At 39.9% G+C, this 20,617-nt stretch overlaps 1 protein-coding gene and 1 long non-coding RNA gene across 2 annotated transcripts; one reads left to right on the top strand and one right to left on the bottom strand.

Annotated features, from left to right (window-relative positions):
* Positions 1-6,478: 6,478 nt before the first annotated feature.
* Positions 6,479-7,505, bottom strand: LOC134864952 (uncharacterized). Its single transcript, XR_010165881.1, has 2 exons — positions 7,270-7,505; positions 6,479-7,052 (listed from the first exon to the last, which is right to left on the bottom strand). It is a non-coding gene; the product is annotated as an uncharacterized LOC134864952 (long non-coding RNA).
* Positions 7,506-11,028: 3,523 nt separating this feature from the next.
* gstt1b (glutathione S-transferase theta 1b) lies at positions 11,029-18,489 on the top strand. The gene is made up of 5 exons (XM_063884728.1): positions 11,029-11,198; positions 13,068-13,155; positions 13,243-13,393; positions 15,432-15,608; positions 18,132-18,489. The coding sequence occupies exons 1-5, from the start codon at positions 11,057-11,059 to the stop codon at positions 18,327-18,329; spliced, it is 756 nt and encodes a 251-aa protein (XP_063740798.1). The 5' UTR covers positions 11,029-11,056; the 3' UTR covers positions 18,330-18,489.
* Positions 18,490-20,617: the final 2,128 nt, after the last annotated feature.

The raw sequence follows: 20,617 nt of genomic DNA, 5'->3' as shown, positions 1-20,617 counted from the left end.
TCGACAGTGATGTCATGATATGCGACACACTCAGCCCCCTTAATGCTGCCGTGAATTCCATGGCGCTTGGATTGTATTTGTGCCCTCCTTTGCCACGGATCAGAGAGAAAAGGTTCTACTCACAACAGAAGGAGAAGGTTGTTAGTGATTTTAATTGCTTAATGCTGCTCTCTGGTCTTAATTATGTTGTATGTTTAAGTTCAGGTATCCACTGGATTACCTCAATGCAGTCCTTGTTGAGCTTGGAGGTGCACAAATATTTCAGGCCAGCAGCTGTGGTACATTGCTTTGCAATGTACAGAATGCTCCTGATGGTGGTGATCAAGCCATTCTGGCAAGGAGGTTTGCGCTTGGACCTTTAGTGGTGAGTGAAAGGGGGATCAGTTTAATTGTTGGGGATCAGTTTAATATTTGGGGAGAATTAATAGTTCATATACTTCAATAGTTCATATAGTTAAAAGGATGTCTGTGCCATGTTTGTTTATTTGTTTACTTTTTCACTAGATTTTTTGAAGATCTACCTGAACTGCCATCCTGCTATCCAACCCATGGAGCTGGCCAGGAAGGTCTCCTTCTCCTGATTTCCAGCACCAAGGGGCCTCCTCCACGGGTTAGAGTCCCTAACAGATCTTGTTTATAAAGACATGGCATCAGTGAGACAGGCGAATAAATGGTTACAAAGGTATGAACGTGATTTATGGTTATTTTGTGCTAACAGAGATGTGTCTGGAGCTATTTGAAGCTTTTTCACAAAAACAGAGTGGACAAGCTCATCAGGAAGGCCAGCTGGTGGCAGGGGCCAGAACACTGAACAGTCTAGGCTCTATACTGGCCAGCCCTGCTCACCCACTCCACCCCCTGAAGGTGGTAAACAGCAGTTATCTTTTCACGCTCTACCTTGAATTTAGGACGTCAAAAAGTCTGTTGACTTTGTCAATGAAGTCCGCGGTGCCCTTGGCCTCAGGTGGGAGTCTGTTGAGTGTGACCATTGCAGAGATTCCTGGGAGAGAAGATGCTACTATGGTAAGTTTTGTGAGTGAAATGGAAAAGTGAGTGGAATGTGTCTGAAAGTGAAGATGTGTCTGAACCATACCAGCAGAGACTGAATGGCTGAATATCTGAGTGGCCAAGCTCACTCTCATCTTTGAAAAAGCTGGGAGATGGATGTGCTTGTGTGTGAGCTTGGGAGCCATTCGGATCGTGTGCTGCCGATCGATCTCATAGAAATTGGCGATGTGGCGCCAAAGAACATTTATTCCCTCCGTCTGAAAAAGGTAAGTACATTTTATTTATGTATCCACTCACTCACATTTTAAGCCACATTTCAAATGTTGCTTGCTTTAAGTAAAGTTCTTACCTTCAGGCCATGCTTGTGGAAATTATTCCTGATGGACTTAATGAGATGAGGGACATCAAAGATGATGGGAATTTTCAGCCCTTCTGCCTCCACACAGTGGGAGTCATCCCCCCCCCCCTGAGGGTCTAGAGTGGCCCCAAGCAGGTGTAAGGCCCGGACATTGGTGGTGGCTTGGTCACACACAATTGCCTGAACCTAACATGTAGAAAAGTATCAATGCATGGTAAGGATAAAGGTGAAAGCTGTATGTTATGCAAAAGAGATGGTTCTGAGTTGTGTGTTCATTGTACTGTACGTACTGTCAGGCCTATAGCCTGCAGGTGGTGAATGGCTCCCCTGATGGTGTCTGCAATCTCCTCCAACAGCATGGAGCTGGAGGAAAAGAAGTATCCAATTGGCTGGAAGACATTGGGAAAGTGCTTGTTAGGTATGTTTCTCACATAATGAATGATTCCATTCTAAGTAATGGAATAGAATATAAATTGTTGTAGCTTACCTGCTTCCACTTCCCCAGGATTCCCCTGGTCATCAGGACCATTGCCTGCTTGGCGGCATTTCCGTTAGCGGACACCCCATAAATAGTGTCCGTTTTTCTGTTGTAATCGAACTGCCTTTTTATGGCCATTTCGTCAAAAATTAGTGTGCATAGCCTCTCGGCAGATGTCATAGAAGAGACCTTCAGTTTCATCTGGGCGAGAATCCCATGGAGGTAACCTGGCTGTTGGGGATGTAATCAGAGTTGGAGATCAATGTGTAAGTTCTTCATTTACTTTAAAAAAAGCCAAAATCTAAATTGGATACCGATCAGAGGAGAGGAAGATGAATTGAACTGAAAATCTATCCATCCATCTCCCACAGAACATCACTAGTTTCTCACACTGTTCTGATTTGATATAGGTCTATAATAAGGTGTATTATTGTTGTAGCCTAGAAATCTAGATGCATCCTTGCAATATTTATATAATATATAGATTATCTACAGTACAGGGTTTAGATCTAGTCAGTGTGCAAGTGCGCCATATCAGACAAAACCTTGTATTCTTGAAATCTTCATTGGGATTGTCTGTTTTATACATTTTTCTAAATTTGGTCTCTACAATGATAATGTCTCACATGACTTATTGCAAAATGTTTATTGAAATAACATCTTTCTTACAGAGAAGTATCCGACTCGTGCCGTAACGAATCTGTGAAGAGTTGTAGGTGAGGGCAGTGCAAAAATACTGCGCAAATATCTGTAATTCTTAGGGCTGCTGTGTAGAATTTGCAGCCCCATTTCCTTCAGAGTCCTTCCAAATCTCCTCCCTCTACCCTTTTTCCCTGCCTCTGACAGCTGGGCCCGGATGAAATCACGGCACTTTTCTGAGCAGTTGGGCAGGATCTCTTTAAGGCTACATGGGGAGAAAATGTTAAGTCCAAAAAACAAGTGTGTACAGCTACATTATACTATTTCCAAAAGTCAAAACCTTTATGCTGTTGTAGACCTTTGGTAATACATTTTGTGTATATGACATATACAGGAAAAAGTAATAGAAATTCAGATCAGGAAAAGGAATGGAAAAGTTAGGGCATTTTTAAGTTTGACTTCAAGTGGGTACTCTGTAATTGTACACCTTATTCTGTGACTGTGTTTTACTTACACTAATGAAACCTCATCTTATTAACTTAGGGCAGAATTTTCCGATGTGCTTACCTGCACACCTTTTAGGTCAAGTTAGTCTGTGACTAAAATGTCATAAGGCCAGTTGTGTATTCTTGCAACAGACTTAGGACTTTTGCAAAATGCGTGCAGGCTGAAAAGCACACAGCTATGCACTTTTGAACTTTTGCAAATGGAAGAATTCTGCCCTTATTGTTTTGTTGGCCTTACTTTGACTGTTTAGCCTTTCGTCCCTTCGACTTTTTACGCTTTGCCTTTGCCTTTTGACCTGCACCCTTTCTTTTAAGCAGCGCCACCTCAGCCTCCAGTTCTTTAATTCTCTATAAAAGACACAAAGGCATAACTTCATAACTGAATAGTGAAATGCTACATCATTGAACAATTCAACCTCATTTTTCTTGTTTTTCTTCCAGAATCTGCTCACTGAGATGGTTACCTGTCTTAACTGCTCCTCCTCTGGTCCTTTCTCTCTCTTTTCATCTGTCCCTTTTTGTGTATTTGCCCTTTCCTCTGTTCTTTCTCCTTCAGTGCCTTCTTCTGTCCCTTGTACTTCAAGAGCTCCTTCAAGAGCTACAATTTCCCTTTCCTGCACCTTATTCTTTTCATCTTTTGAAAGTTTATAAATGTTAATATTAGTCAGTCTGTCATGATAATTTATGAACTCTGTTAACTCATCGTTTATTGTCATCTTACCTCTGTTGATTCTCTGCCTTTTCAGAGGAGGAGAGGCAAGCAGTGGTGGGTTTCCACAGTTCACCAATGTGGGGCTTCTTGTGTGAGTGCTTTTCTTCCATTAGACTAGTACAGAACATGAAGGACATCGTCAAGGACAGTAATGTCACTGTTGACTAAAAATGTTTCACTAATGTTACACACCAGCACAACTCACTTTTCGAAGAAAGCGCTCCTCAAAATGTAGCTCACACACCACATATCCTCCCTGCATCATTTCTGCATGGGACAGACTAAGTCTGAGGTCAGCCCTTCTGATATTAATGAGCCATCTTTTCCTCCTGAAAGTGAAATCTGATTAAATGTAGTCTTTTTGGACCTGTGTTCTGTTGTAGGTGTCTTGGTTTTCATTCCGTTTCTGTTCAGCCACAACTTTGTTTGCTGTATTGTTTTGTTTACTTGTGTGTGTGTGTGTGTGTGTGTGTGTGTGTGTGTGTGTGTGTGTGTGTGTGTGTGTGTGTGTGTGTGTGTGTGTGTGTGTGTGTGTGTGTGTGTGCTCTCTTCTCTGTGTTCTCTTGTTAAATTGCTCTCTCCTATTTTAGACCGCTCACATCATCCCCTTCATTTAAGTTTTTAGCTGTATAGAGCTCCTGCAGATGATGTCATATATGCTGGTCACGTGACGAGATACGACAGGGGCAGCCATTTTGGCAGTCATCGCGGCAGTAAATTGACAGGCACTGGCAGACTGTCAAGGATGGTGGATAACTGCTGTGCACCAGGTTGCACAAATAGGCGTGGGAAAAAGAAAGGTGTATCGTATTATCGCATTCCTAAAGACGCGGAGAGGAGGGAGAAGTGGATTGGAGCGATTAAAAGAGCCAGGAGCCTTCAGAAAAAGACTGAAAGATGGGACCCCCCGGCCGTTGGCTTTCGCTTATGCAGTGATCACTTCATATCAGGTGGGTGAAGGAATACAGTACAATGCTACAAAAAGTTTCTGGTCAGTTTAATTAAATTTAATTAGTTTAATTTAAGAAGTAGCACCCAGTTATTATAGCTAACGGACACTGTGATGTCCCTTTTTAACTCAACAAGTGTGGCTCTGGCGCAGCCTAGCCAGTTAGCAAGTTAGCTTGTAGCAAGCTAGTGGTAAACAAACCCGTGTTGAAATATTCCTTCTTATTTTGTAGGGAGAAAGAGTGATAATCCGTTGAGTCCGGATTTTATCCCCTCAATTTTCGATTACCTTCCATCTCCAGAGAAGAGGAGACATAAAACGAGACTGGAGGTTTTTAACAGAAGGCAGAAGGCTAAACTGCACAAAGTAGAGCAGGCAAAGATATCTGCAAAAAGCTAAAGATAAAATCCAAGCTAAAAAACATGCTAACGTGACACTTCCGTAGCTAGCCAAGCTAATAAACAAACAATGCTAACGTGACACTGCCTATCAAACTGGAATAATTTAATACTTACCCTTGCAGTGATGATGCCGAAGTTTTTGGATGTAAGACTCCACAGTTGAATGTTGTTTACGAAGCCGGACTGACACCATTTGTAAGCCTCCAAGCTTTTGTACGCTCTGAGGGAGTCTCCTGAGTACACTGATGGAAAGCTTACAAGATAGCTGTGGATGTCTGCGTAGCGCAAGTCGGGTACATCGTCTTCAGAGCAGGAGGTTATGCTCTTGAAAAGCACACCGGGTGAATTATATGGGTCGCTTATATTTAATCTCTCTAATTTTGTACTATAAAGCCGAATTTCACTTGAATTAAAATGAGAAGTATACTCGCTCGGTAAGAAAACACTGGCACCGGTGGTCATGTTGACTGCCAAAATGGTGGCTCCCAACCAAAAGTCACGTGACCGCAGGAGCTCTATAGGTGTTTTTGCACGTTTCAATTGGGTACAATGAATTGGGTATTACTTTCTTCTGTTCTGTTCTTGTAATCTCTCATTCACGAAGGCTTTGAAGTCTGCAGTTGTATGTATTTATCTATGTATCTATATATATATATATGTATTTATGTTATCTATGTATGGAGTAATGACATCCATGAAGACCATGTGTTGAGCTCCTAAATGCTGACATTTTTTTTTCTCTGCCACCTTTTTCATGGAGAGGCCCCCGTCCCTGTTCCATATTCTGATCTCGGCCCTTAGCCTGCACATTGTAAATTATGTAATTGAGATCGCCTCATTTAGCTGGCATGTTTCTGGGTGGTGTGTGTATGTGTTTGTGTTTTAAATAAAAGTCATTAAAATCAGTCCAGTTACAAGGCTGATGCATGCTTTTTTTTTGTCTGTGTTAGGATGATGATGGGCAATCAATCCTAAGATTACCCTGAAGGCACACCTCCTTTAGCATTTGACAAATTATTCGCAGACCTGTGTTTATGAAGTAATTGAGCAAAGTACAATCAGTGATGTCTCTAGTCACATTTGTCAACTTCCTTCAGGCATTGACAATTGCGCAGATTTTCCCTCCAAATTTTTTAAATACCGGCTTTCTTGCGAAGCCGAGCGCAGATAGGCTGCATATAGTACAGATATAACTGAATATAGAAGGAAAACATGTTACCTTTCATCATCCTTGGGGAAGCTGAAATAGGACAGTCCTTTTTGAGAATTTTTGCAATTAATTGCAGCACACTGACGCGGCATCTTTATCTTAATCAACTTTTTTTTACGGAATGTTTAATGTTCTAGAAAGCGGGATTTATCCTTAAGGTAGCAATATAGCAATATCGAACATACGCTCAAGGTAAGAAAACAAACACATGCTCGTAATCAGTTAACTTTCAAATTTATTTTTACAATACAATGTATGTGTGTGGTAGGATCAGTACATCCAAAGTTGACCATAATCAAATAAAAAAGTTCGATTGTAATGTCCTTTCAGAGTCCTCCTTAAGAGCTTTCTTCTTCTTCTCTTTTAACGGCGGTTGGCACCTTAAGAGCGTTGTTGATGTTCTGTGGACAGGTACCACAAAGCGTATTCTTCGGTCGTAACCAGTCGTGAGTTCTTCATTGACCAATCGGCTTTCATTAGCCAGATGCTAGCAGAACCTGGGTCGCAACTGCCCAACCTGTAAGAAAACAAAAGGCTATGACCCCCAGATTATTCCACTTTTGACGAAAAATCCCTGTCGACCTCTCGGAAACCACAGTAGTATTTTGGATTTTGTAGACGATATGCTAGGAGAATGATGTAGCTAGCCACCTAGCTCCATAGGGGTCCATGTATTCTGCACTCGCCCGCGATCGCCCCCTAGGTGAACTGCAGCCAAATTCGGTACAATGGGGGTGAATAGAGAGTGAAGGGGCTTTCCGTAGACGGGCTTTGGTAATCACAAGACACAGCTGGAGAGGGGAGGAGAAACACAGGGGCAACAGGCGAACACAATGACACAATCAGGCACAGGAGGGAAACGCAGACAGGAAGTGAAACTAAACATGACACAAGAGGGGAAAACATTTTCAAAATAAAACACAACGCAACAAACACAAAACAAGGATCATGACAATGTCAAGAGACGAATTTGGGTCATGCTCAGACCATTGACCCTTGGTTACTTACCTCTAATATATGTATTTCCTGTTTTTTGTGTTCATTTATGTCGACAGACTTTCTGTGACTGAGCGTAAAAACAATACTCCACATACTAATCATTCACAATGATTAATCAGTATAATGAAATGCTATTTCTGATCATATTTTACATGTGAAAAACATGTATAATACAATGTTGCTTAACCACTAACTTGTCTTTTAAAGACAGCCTCTAGATCATTCTGAGTTATGTAACCTGTCACCTTCCACCCAGTGCTCCAACGTCTCCTGTTGGATATTTAGTTAAACTTTACACCTTACACTAGACCAGAGAGTACAGAGAGGTAGCAAGAGGATTCCTGGTTGACACCCCCCAGCTCTCTTTTCTCTGACATCTACTCCACATGTGTTTGTGGTTTAGAAACACATTGTGAGGTGAGGCCTTGAGCTCTGTCAATGTTTTTATTGCAGGTGGTAATGTATTCCATAGGTTGGTACCTATTACTGAGAAGGATGACTGTCCGAATGTTGTCCTGCGTTTCACTGTTCTACAATTATTGTTTGTTACACTACTAGTTCTAATTCCACTGTCTTGTTTGTTTACTAGTTGGCAGAGTATTTCTGGAGCAAGGTTGTTCACACACTTGAAAGTCAGTTTTTAAAATGAGAGGCCTAGAAAACTGTCAAAACTTAAAATATTATGTTTCTTGATAATTTGGCAACGGTGCCATCTAGCAGGTTTATTATCCATTACTTTCAGTGCCGGTTTATATAATGCCCTAATTGGTGCCAGTGTTGTTTGATTAGCTTGACCCCAAACGGTTGTACAATATGATAAATGGGAGAATATCATTGCATGCATGAACTGTTGTGCTGTCTTAAGGGGTATATATTGTCTTATCAGATGAAAGCAGTTTAAATTGGTTTTGATAGTTTTACTCAGACTCTTTACATGTCGATCAAACTTCAATTGAGAGTCTAAAATGAAACCTACAAAGTTGAACTCGTCTACTTGGTCTATCTCTATCTCATTCATCTTTATTGCAGAATTTTCATTGGCTTTCCTCCTAATTGAGAAGCACATCGACACAGTTTTGTTATAATTCAAGGTTAAATGATTATTTTGAAGCCACTGTGACGCACCAGACATTTCTTCTAACAGTAATTCTGCGGCCATCTGTGGAGTTTTTGCAGATACATATACAATTGTGTCGGTTTTGCAGGTATCAGGTAAGTCATTAATATATAAACTAAAAAGTAAGGGACCCAAAATTGAACCTTGTGGAATTCCCATACGGCAAGTCTGGCCCGTTGACAGGGTAGTGTTAGATCTGACCCATTGCTCTCTGTGTTCAAGATAACATCGAAACCAAGTAATTGTCTCATCTGAGAAATTAAATGCTTTGAGTTTATTTAGAAGAATTTCGTGGTTGACAGTGTCAAAGGCTTTTTTCAAGTCCAGGAACACTGCCACCACTACATTTCTTTCATCTAATGACTGTTTTATAGATTCTGTGAGATAACAGTTTGCCCACTCTGTTGAGTACCCTGCTCTGAACCCAAATTGTTTGGGGTGCAGTAAATTATTGCTTTCAATGTAATCAACAAGTTGTTTAGCAACTGTTTTCTCAAGAACCTTTGATAGTGCGGGTAAGATGGAAATTGGCCTATAATTGGAGACCAGGTCAGGTGCTCCAGACTTGTGAATGGGAGTTATAATTGCCTTTATCCAGGGCTTCGGGAATTCATTAGCTCTGATAGACAAGTTAACCAGGTGTGTCACTGGCACTTGAAGAGAAGAACCGTATTTTTTAATAAATAAGGTATCCATCCCGAAATGATCCCTGGCCTTAGAATGCCTTAACTGCATTATAACTTCACCAATTTCATTTTGATTTACCTCTTTAATATGAAAAGACAATGAGAGTTCTCTCTGTGTGTCTTTTACCTTAACTGATCGAAAGTTTGCTGCCAGTTCCTCTACTGACTTAATGAAAAATGAATTAAATTTATTTGCAATTTCCACATTATTGTTACTAACTATTACGTTTATGTTCAGTTCCACAATAGATATTTTGGGGTTAGGAATTCGATTAGTCAGAATATTGAGATGTTTCCAGTTAACCGAGCTTTTCCCTTTTCGGTAATTAATTTCATAAAGTAAGAGGTTTCTGCGTTACGCAACTCCCTAATTACTGTATTTCTTAACCCTTTAAAAATAAGTATGTCTGTATGTGTTCTTGTAGTTAACGAGTGTTCTTGTAGTAACAATTAAAACCATGTTGTGGTCGGACAGGCCTGTAATTAAATGATACGTCTTTGTCACTCTTTCAGCTCTATTTGTGAAAATCAAATCAATGAGAGTTTCACTGATTTCAGTAAGTGTTGTCGGTTCTTTAAATATTTGCTGGAAATTATATTTCAAATACATTGTTTTTAGTTTTTGCTTGCTGCCTTTGTCCAACCAATTTATATTATAATCTCCTAGAAAATGAGTTTCACAGCTACAATTTATTTCATCCAATTCCTGGTAAAATGAAGCACCGTGAAGGAGGATTGTATAGAGTCACAATATTAAATTTCATTTTTGTTGATAACATTACATTAATGGCCACCCATTCTAAAGGCGTATCCAAATTAATTTCAACACTTTTGAAATGATCTCTAATGTAAATCAGTGCTCCACCCCCCCTGCCCGACACTCTGTCTTTCCTAAAGCAGACATAACCAGGTACATCAATCGTGTGTGTTGGGATATTACAATTTAGCCATGACTCAGTTAGACATAGACAATCCAAATTAGAGTCTGTTAGTAGGTGTTGAACTTGATCTTGTTTTGATATAATGCTTCGGATGTTTAAATGTCCTCCCACAATACCTTTTGGTTTGGTCTTTGAGTCCCATATGACCTTTGCATGATTTACAGTCTGATAAAATCTGAATTGCATTTGTTTACCTTCTGCATGACCTACAATGCTTCTTTTACTGTGTGTAAAGGATTTGGTAGTTGCCCGTTTTGATGCATTTTTTCTGATTAAATGCCTGAGGGGGTGACAGTTCTGCGAACATGGTGAACTTTGATTGTTGTAGTGATTCATGTTCAATTCATCTTGAAGAGTGACTTGCTTTTTTGTCATCATTTTCACGCTTTATACAATCATCAGAAGGTAATAAGTCAAAACAACATGTTCTCATACTTCAATATGGAATATAAGTATTTTAAAAACTCGCTTATTGCTTATTTCTTGACTATGAATTTACTAATGACGTGCACATTTGACTCAGTAGGGATTATCTGTATTATTATAGATAGAATCAGAATTCCTTTCTAACCCCACAGCGGGGAAAGGTACAGCGTTACAGCAAAAGTGACAAAGCCATTAAAACTAGCTGCACCTTTACCAGCTCTGAGAACACTTTAATGATCAATCATTATAAAACATATCAGAGATATTATTCTGAAATGGACCAATCTAACAATGACTACTTTTACTGTTGCTACTTTAAGTACATTTAGATGAGAATACTTTCTACTTTTACTGGAGGAACATTTTGAATGCAGGACTTCTACTTTTAATTAAGAAGATCTGAGTACTTCTCCCACCTCTGCAGGTAAATTGCTCAAGATTCCCACAGTCTGTATGTTTAACATGTTGCCGAAGGAAGAGCCTGTAAAAGCAGGCAGTGTAGCTGGGGTTTGGGGCTGGTCAGAGACTGGTGAAGAGGAGGGAACACAGTCAGCCGTCTGTTGCTGCCGTGACGTGAACCATCTTCGCTAAATAACAGATCTTTGATTCCTTATAGTCAGCGGAATATGCAGGGAGTGTGTTCAGCAGCAGCAGCGATGGCAGTGGAGCTTTACTTGGACCTTCTCTCTCAGCCCTGCCGCTCAGTTCTGATCTTCGCGAAGAAGAACAACATTCCCCATGAAGTGAAGCAGGTCTCTCTGATGGACGGTGAGTGAAGCCCCCACTCTGTCGGGATAAATCCCCTCTGCACTGTTGACAGTCAGCCTGCTCTGCACAGGGGAAGGGTCTGCAGCATACACTATGCTGATCATAAAGTAAAGAAGTTTCCAGATTCCATGCCCAGCTGGACCTGTACACTTACTGCATATTCTTTAACTTTTTAGAGAACTGAATCCAAGGGTTGCTCTGTTTTACAGGGTTTTTATCTCACAGCACTGAAGGTGGCAGCATTTGGAAACGTTCTTTTAGTTCAGTTGTAAAACAGAACTGTGATTCATTAAACTGGAAGAGGTTTTACTTTACAGGCATGAGTTTAACAGGCTATAAGTTTCCCCAAAAACGTTGAAAGTTTCAACGTTTTTTGGGAAACAGGACGTTTCTGATAAAAATATAAATAGGACTGGGTGTGTTAGAATTTGTTTAGTGCAGTCTTCTCACATACTGTGGGTATCTTCGTCAGTATTGAATATATTACATGTCTAAAAAAGTAACATGTATTGTAATGTAAAGCCCTTTGAACACTTGGAAAAGCCCTAAATGCATACCATGAATTATTATTGTTAAATAGTAATCAGCTCAGAAGTAATATATATATATATAAAAGATTTAAATGATAAATAAAGTATTAAAAGTAAAATAATTAAATGCAAATGCTGAATATTTTTGACGTAAAATATGACTTAAAGCAGGGGTGTCCAATATGCAGCCCGTGGTTAGTTTTTAATTGGCCCCCAGAAATTAGTATAGTATTCATGTGTTAATAAGCCCACTTTTCAAATACTTTCAGCCCAATAACGTATTTGCATAACCAGCATGAAATATACCCCTCACTTTTCCCCTTATTATAAGCAATCTGTGTCTTCTGTTTTTAGGGATGAGCTGCCAACACTTTTTGTAAAAATAAATGAAACCCTATGGAAAGTTGAGATGCTGTTTTTTAAGTATATTTAATTATCATGCAAAATGTACCAACATTTGATTGATTGTGTCAACTCATAACTGAACGTATGAGGCAATATACAGTACCTCTAGTGAGGGGCCCAGCCCTACATATGATTATCTATATGTGGCCCTGAACACTCAGATCCTCTAATGCCTTTCATACCTGAAGTATTTCATAGAAATCTGGGGAGGCTGCTCTCTGTTTTTATGGCCCCAAACTGTGGAACCGCCTCCCCTTGGATCTTAGAACAGCAAATTCCCTTGGAATATTTCAAAGTAAATTCAAGACCTATATTTTTAATTTTGGTTTATGTGAGTGGTATCATTGTTATGATGCAACTCTCTCTGTTTTGTATGATTACAATCCATGGTATTTTATCAACTCTTCTCTCTTTCTGAAATATAGTGCAGTAAAAGTTTTAAGTGAGAAAAAGAAAGAGCCTCAAAGGAAGTTAAAAGTACACTACTTCACATTCCACCACAGCTTTATTACCAAAACAATGCGTTTGTTTTTTTACGGTACCAAAATGATACTTATGTGTGTCCCTCAATCCCCGGGGGGTCATTAGAGGATGAGAAAGAAAACATTAATTTCTGTCATGCAGGATTATCTCTGACTTTGGTTTTAAATCAGGATCTGATCACATGATGAGTAAACAAGAGGAATCTGACAAGGCGAGACTGGACTGTTTTTTTCACGATCAGTGCAAAAGGAACCGTTTTAGTTAGTACCAACAAATCTTATGCTAGCTACTGACGTTCTACCTGGTGTGTGTGTGTGTGTGTGTGTGTGTGTGTGTGTGTGTGTGTGTGTGTGTGTGTGTGTGTGTGTGTGTGTGTGTGTGTGTGTGTGTGTGTGTGTGTGTGTGTGTGTGTGTGTGTGTGTGTGTGTGTGTGTGTGTGTGTTGGTTTCAGGTGAGCAGCATAGAGAGGACTTTGGAAAGGTAAGCCTGATAAGAAAAGTCCCTGCTCTGCAAGATGGAGACTTCTGCCTGGCTGAAAGGTGTTTATTCTCATGATCCCCTTCATTCTAAGGTTACAACCCTGTGTGTGTCCTGTGTGTAGTCACCAGCTGGGTGTTTCTCCGCAGCCCTGCCATCCTGCTGTATCTGGCGCGGAAGTTTAAGACTCCGGACCACTGGTACCCAGCTGACCTACAGCAGTGCGCTCGCATCGACGAGTATCTGTCATGGCAGCACTGCGCCATCCGTCTGCATGGATCCAAGGTGTTCTGGCTCAAGGTAGGTTCACTGACACCCAAGAAGTACTCTGATCTTGTACTTAAGTATAAGCGGTGTCCCTGAACAAGGCTGCGTTCCATACACTGCTCCCCAGGGGCCGTGCATACTGGCAGCCCACTGCTCCTAACACTACGATGGGTCAAATGCAGGATGTATTTCCCCTCTGTGGGACCTTTTTTTTAAAGTCTTAATTAACTGATGATTATATTTGTTATCACTAATCCAAATCTGATAAGTAACTTAAGGTGAATAAATGTCGAAGAGTAAAATAACAACAATATTTTCCTCTGAATTCTACTGGGGTGGACGTATAAAGTAGCATTAAATGGAATACTCATGTGAAGCCCAAGTACCTCAAAAGTGTACTTAAGTACAGTACTTGATGTACTTAGTTACATTACACCACTGTTAACACCTCCTCTTGTCTCCTGCTGGTTTAAGCTGGGCTTTCCTCCAGACTGAGGGTGAGGGAAGGCAGCTTGAAGGAAATTCTCTTGTCCAGAGTTCATCTGATTTAGGTTTCCTTCTGCTTTCCATGTTCTGCTGAGTGTGCAGTTAGATACGTCAGGGTTTTTCTCACCCTTCACTGACACTGATCATAACACAGTGAGCAATATAAACCTGTGGAAACATGAACTGTGAAACCAGTTTTTGTTTTTTTCACTTTTCTTAGACAGTTTCAGGGACATCACATCACTTTCTCTCACACGATTCCTTCAGTATAAGAGTTTTAAACAGAACAGAGAGAAACATAATCTAGCTGTCTGGCGCTCATTTCCCCTCTTCATCTCTGCACAAACTGAGAGGGTCACAGTAACAGGAAGACAAATGAATAACAACACATTCTTTACATGACCAGTGTTAGATTACACTTAAGGCTTTTATTCAGAAGGTACAACATCTAACACAATTGAAAACAAACTGGTGGCAAGGGATCACAGTAATTATACTTGCACATTTTCAAGCATTTTACTAATCTTCTGCCTCAAAGCAATATGACACCATCTGCAAAATCCAAACATGCCATAGTGCACATTCCTGCTGGGTTCATTCGTAACGTGATAGATTTATTTCTACCATCTGATGAACACTTCGACAGAGGTTATTGTTGTGTGGGAAAACATGGTTTGAAAAGCCTGTCTGGGAGTGTCATACTCCATGCATGTATTTCAATACCTCTCGAAACTTACTTCACACAAAATCATAAAGAAGTAAATCAGAATAAAACTGCTGCTGGAGCACCAGATAGGGAATCTTACTCAGGGAAACGATCCAAAATCCAGACAAGAATGTAGTGTTTGTGAAGTTTGTTCCAATTGTCAAATATCCAACAGTACAACAACTGCTTTCCTTTATCTTCCCTTTTTGTTTTTCCTTAGTATTTCCCTAGTACAGAACCGTATGCCTTTTGTGGTGCACCAATCCCACCTCCACCTGTCCCCATACCTAATAACCGGGGCCCTCCAAAATAAAAGCATAACTCAAACTAACTTAATAATTACACTAAATAACATGTTTATTTACAATTAACAAACCAGCAACAACCTTAATGACTAAGTATTAATTATTATTGAACTATTAAATAATATAAATCGATGAATAGCTCCAACACCAGTACCTTTTAATGTGGAAGCACGTTCAGTCTAAATGCAGTTAATGTTAAAGCTGTACCTACGTCAGTATGTCCTGACACCCATGTGACCTCACCAGAGATTTTTGTGCCTGAAACAAAGATTTAAGTGTAAAATCTTTTTCGTGGGCTAAATAGATGTGTTGCAAATGACAGGAAAAGGCATGATTGCATGTAACAAAGGAAACAGTAGTATGTAATGTGTCAGTGTGATAGCCATGTGATCACCCTGTCCTGGCTTCACTGTCTTTAAAATGAGTGTGGAGAAAGGGTTTGCATGGTCCAAAGCATTCACATGATCTGCTCAGTCATTGCATCTGCTTTGTCTTCTCCTGGAAAAAGAAGACCTCGACAAACTCATTGACCGAGTTGAGTAATGTGTTATTTCATCTGTACTTCCTGTTGTAGCTGATGATTCCCGAGGTTCTGCACGTGGAGGTCCCGAAGGAGAAGATGGACGCAGCCGTGGAGGAGCTGAACGGCTCGCTGAAACTCCTGGAGGAGAAGTTTCTGCAGGACAGGCCCTTCATCGCAGGAGACCACATCTCACTGGCCGACCTGGTCGCCATTGTGGAGGTCATGCAGGTGAGGAAGGTTTTTTTTGGCAGTGCGAATGGTCCGTTTCTCTAAAGACAGAACCATGCAAATAGTGTTTACACCTCCTATTTACGTTCTATTTGTTTTCGAGATTTGAGACTAACAGTGTGAGCGTTTTAAGGTTCCCTAGAGAATTTTCAGTTCCAATATAAAGTCTTAATACGTTTGAAATACTTTAAGCCTCTAGGCAATCCAGCAATGACATAAGGATCATTTTTTTGACATTGTTCCAAACAGATGTGTGCAACTGAATGCAGTTACTGTTCCTTTCTGCTTCTGAAAAAAACAAAAAAAGTCAGAACATGATTTGTCTGTGCTGGAGTTTCAGGGAGCAGTTCATGCGCCTGACTGCCTGAGGAGAGAAGCTGCTTGTGTGCACGATAGTCCTTGTTGTTTTCCTAAAGGCGTACACTGTCAGACGAGAGAGAAGCCTGTGAAAGGGCGTTTACGAGCTCCGGGTGATAGTAATAGAGTATATTTTCTCAAGTCCAGTACCTCAGTACAATTTTGATGTACTTTGACATAGTTTACCTGAGTATTCTCGGTTTATGCTACTTTATACTTCTACTCTGCTACATTTTAGAAGCCAATATAGTACTTTTCACTATTACATTTATTTGACGGATTTGAGTTACTTTTTAGATTTAGATTATAAGCTGACACATTCATTATTAAAAGAACTATGATATATAATTATAAGAATATAATAATGGATGGATGGATAGATAAATGATCCCAATTTGGGATTTTTTTTCGTTGCAGCAGCGTAAAAACAAGGCAATGTAATTACAATAAAATAAAATAGCATTTAAAAAGAAAGTAAAAAATATACATTTCGGACAAAAGAATTACAGAAAATATAAACAAAAAACAAAATATAAAGCAGGATATAATATGTACAATAAGTGTGAAAGGTGTGGAATATTAGATAGAATAAATATAATTCTATTTAATAATAATGACCAGCACACTAACATCAATAATCATAATCCGGTCATTTAATATGTATTATTCTGAAATGGGCCATTAAGCAAAAGGAGTACTTTTAAAAAAAAATTGTACCAATCTTTTTATTGCAAACAAGTCATAATCCAGACAATGACAGGAAGTAAGAACAGTTATAGTCAATACAAAACAGTGCAGGTGTATACCAATTATAAAATTAAGACAATGGGGAATAAAAGTGATTTAAAGAAAAAAAAATGCTCCATAATCACTTCAGGGTCTGTAGAGAGTCCTTGTTTACAATTTTATTTTTTATTTTAAACCCCCCAACCCCCAACCCCCCACCCACAGGTATGGTTATGCCACAGATAATAACATTACTGAATAAGTCAGATGAAATCATAAGTAAAAAAATAAAATTTAAATTTAAATAAAAACATGTTTTATTTTTTTTCAAATAAATAAAAGAATAAAGTCAAGTTAAGCAAAATCAGTCTGTAAGAATCTGATATAAGGGAAGAAAATAATAGTAGACATTGTCGTCCTGGTGAGAAATTAAAAAACAAACAAAAAGTTTCAGTAAGAGGGAAAAGGAAATATAGTGGAGTAGTCCGGGGCAAAAGACAAAGGGTCATGGTGGAAGAGCAGTAATATGAATGGTCACTTTTATTTTATTCTTTTCCTTTCAGAGAGCTATTTGCGACTCAGTGTCGGGAGTGATAGGGATATCTTTGATAAGGCCTAATAGTGGGTCTCAGGTAGTACGGAAGGATTTCAGAGATCCTTTTAATGAGAATCTTAACTTCTCCATCTGCAGGCACTGTAAGACATCCCGTATCCACTGATCATGTGTTGGTGGGGAAGCATGTATCCATTTGAAGAGAATACAACGTCTAGCTAGTAGAGTGGTGAAGGCAATGGCACGGCGTATAGTGGTGGGCATATTCTCAGATGGGGGGAGGCCGAACAATGCAGTCATAGGATTAGGGTCTATCTTCGTGTTAAAGGCCTGTTCAATGGTTCCGAATATGTCAGACCAAATTGTGTCCAGCTTCGGGCAAGTCCAGAACATGTGGTGATGATCAGCTGGAGATTGATTGCATCTGTTAAAGGCATCCCTCCGGTCCGGGAATATTTTAGCCAGCTTAGCTTTGGTAAAGTGAGCTCTGTGGAGCACCTTGCACTGGAGTAGACCATGTCTAGCACAGATAGATGATGTATGGACTAGGTTGAGAACGTCACTCCTTTGATAATCGGAAATGTTGCTACCTAGATCACGCTCCCAGAGGCCTTTAACTTTTAATGTTGTTACTTTAAGTATATTTTCATATCGATACTTTTACGTAAGAAAGATTTTAGCCCAGTTTGCTCTGATTGGTTAGCTGGCCGGCTCTGTTGTGATTGGTCAACCGCTCAGAGACCTCCCGCACCTTAGCATGTCACGTACAATGTATCAGAGCGCTAGCTAGTGTTACGTAATGAAAATATGACCTGCAGTACATGGGCTGGCATTGAAGGTTGGTTTGAGGTTGTTCCAAACTAACAGGCCTCCTCTGTGATCCCCAGCCTGTAGCCGCCGGCCTGGATGTGTTTGGAGGGAGACCCAAGCTGAGCGCATGGCGGGACAGAGTGCAGGCTGCCATTGGAAAGGAGCTGTTTGATGAAGTCCACCAGACCGTCATGGGATCCCAGGAGAGGGTGAAAGTGATGGACGGCAGCAAGTTGGAGTTCTCCAAGGCCAAGATCCTCAAATTTTTCATGTGAAGAGGACAACACTGCTTCAGTTACTGATAGACTGCATTCATACTAGATACACGGTAGCAATTTAAAATGCATGCATAAAGAATGTTGTGTGAAGCCTGTTGAGGCAAATGTGTACTTTGTGCTATCTGGCTGTATAAATAAAGCTGGAATTGAATTAAAAGACTGATTCCTGTTATTTTAAAGTAAAAGAACATCAGTGTTTATCAGTATGGAAGCATGTGACGTGCATCACTGGGCCATGAAGGCAGTCACACACTGTTCTGGTGATTATCTGTTCACAATGTGTCTCACTGTGCGACTCCTGCAGTGGGAGCTGATGTTTATAATGTCAAATGCAAAGGTCACAGAGTACTATTTAAGTGAAGTTGAGAAAGTAGCACTCATTGTGTTTGAAGTCATCTGCATAGGTGGGTTCAGAGGTTCATTTATGTCATCCTACTCACAGATTTAACCTCAGTTTCTAGCCATTGCTATGTAAATAAAGCTTTACTATTGTAGAATTTGCAATGTGCTTCAAAACCACAGACTGAAGATAGAAGCCTGTTTTGGGAAAGTTTTGTCGTCACTATTGTAAAGCAGGAGGAAGTGGAGGCACGTTGATTATCTATATAAAAAGTCACACACACATGAGACACACACACTTTTCCATCAGAGAGTAAGTTGCGATCTGAAATGGAGGGGAGAAGCTTCACTACCACTCTCTCTATGTAATGTAAAACAGGTGCCCTCCAATCAGAGGGTCACTGGTTCAATCCCAGCTCCTGCAGTCAACATGTCTAAAGCTGCATTCACACTTTCACCTGGTAAAGTAGCTCTGCACTGATGTTGTTTTCCTATGGAGAGAGCAGAGTCGCCCAACTAGGCGGAAGTGCCTACCTTGGTGATGCACACCGCTCAACAGCACAACTTTTACCTAGTTATCGCTGTCCTTTCGCCAGGCAACCAAAGCTAGCAGGGTGGACACGCACTGAAACTAAACTTAACTAGTGTTTTTACCATAAGGCTCTGTGCCCCCCAAAAAGTAATACACTTAAATAATGACCTTCTGTCATTTCTAAGCGGTTCACCAATCACAACAGAGCCGGCCAGCTAACCAATCAGAGCAGACTGGGCTCTGGTTTCAGACAGAGGGTGAAAACAGTTGCTACAGCACAGGCAGTATGAGAAAAATAAAGAGCTTTTTGAACATTAAAGCACGGAGTCCCAGGAGAGACTCTACATGGTATGAACCTGAAACAAATAGGGCCCCTTTAATGCATATCTATTTCTTTTTATTTCTTATATTTTAGTGTTATATATAATTCTATTCTTCTTTTTTTCATATTGATTGTTTTCTTCATTGAGTCTACAAGCAAGAGAGTTTCAGCATTGTACATTTTTTAAATTATGGCAATAGATAAAATGTGACAAGAAGCAACAATGAATGGAGTGTGGAAAAAAGAAAACAAGTACAGTGGGGCAAAAAAGTATTTAGTCAGCCACCACTGTATATACACACAAATGAATACAGAGCACACAGATGGAGCGTGTCACTGAGTTCATGGCATCATTCATTAAACACTTCCACACTCACTCCTGTTGACCCTGCTTCAGGTCTGATTTCATTCTGTTTCATGGAGAATTGCAAACAACCAGAGTGGCGTGATGCTGTCACCTGGTGGCAAGGCAGGTCACTGTAATTACACTTCACACTAAGAATGAATGTCAAAGAAGGGCATGTGTGCAAACGTTTTGAAATGAAATTAAAATGTGTAGTACACTTAATAATGTTTTAGTTTTTTCCAACCATAAGAGCAACATTAACACCAGCATTGATGTTTAAACCTTATCCAATCATGGAGCTGGTGAATACTCTTCCAGCAAGGATATACAGCCCCAGAAAAAATTAAGAGACTACTTCAGCATTATCATTTTCTCTGGTTTTACTATTTATAGGTTTGTCTTTTAGTTAAATGTTTTTTTATTTTTATTGTATTCTATAAACTACTGATAACATTTCTCTGCGTTGAATTTCATCAGAGACTGGAATGATAAGATATGATAAGATAAGATAAGATGAACCTTCCTTTATCCCTGTGGGGAAATTCAGTAGTTAAAGCAGCAACAGAATAAGAATGAAAAACAGGACAGTGTGGTTCACACAGGATAAAAACCAAAATAAAACGATTAAAATGATGTACAGGTTAAGACAAAAAATGGAATTAAGGACTTCAGTGAACATATAAACATTTAGTATACGGATTGTTGAATATATTTACATTGATTGATACGGGTAAAAGTTATCGTGC

This window comes from Eleginops maclovinus, chromosome 5, assembly GCF_036324505.1.
Source record: "Eleginops maclovinus isolate JMC-PN-2008 ecotype Puerto Natales chromosome 5, JC_Emac_rtc_rv5, whole genome shotgun sequence".
NCBI classification, from domain to species: Eukaryota; Metazoa; Chordata; class Actinopteri; order Perciformes; family Eleginopidae; genus Eleginops; species Eleginops maclovinus.
Note: the sequence above shows the minus strand (reverse complement) of the source record. Positions and strands in the feature narration are given on the sequence as shown.

Bases quoted from the DNA above. Each gene is read 5' to 3' on its own strand.
- gstt1b (XM_063884728.1), top strand. From the start codon at position 11,057: ATGCAGGGAGTGTGTTCAGCAGCAGCAGCGATGGCAGTGGAGCTTTAC. The intron at 11,199-13,067 runs GTGAGTGAAGCC...TGTTGGTTTCAG, and splicing joins GCAGGTCTCTCTGATGGACG to GTGAGCAGCATAGAGAGGAC. The intron at 13,156-13,242 runs GTGTTTATTCTC...GTTTCTCCGCAG, and splicing joins GACTTCTGCCTGGCTGAAAG to CCCTGCCATCCTGCTGTATC.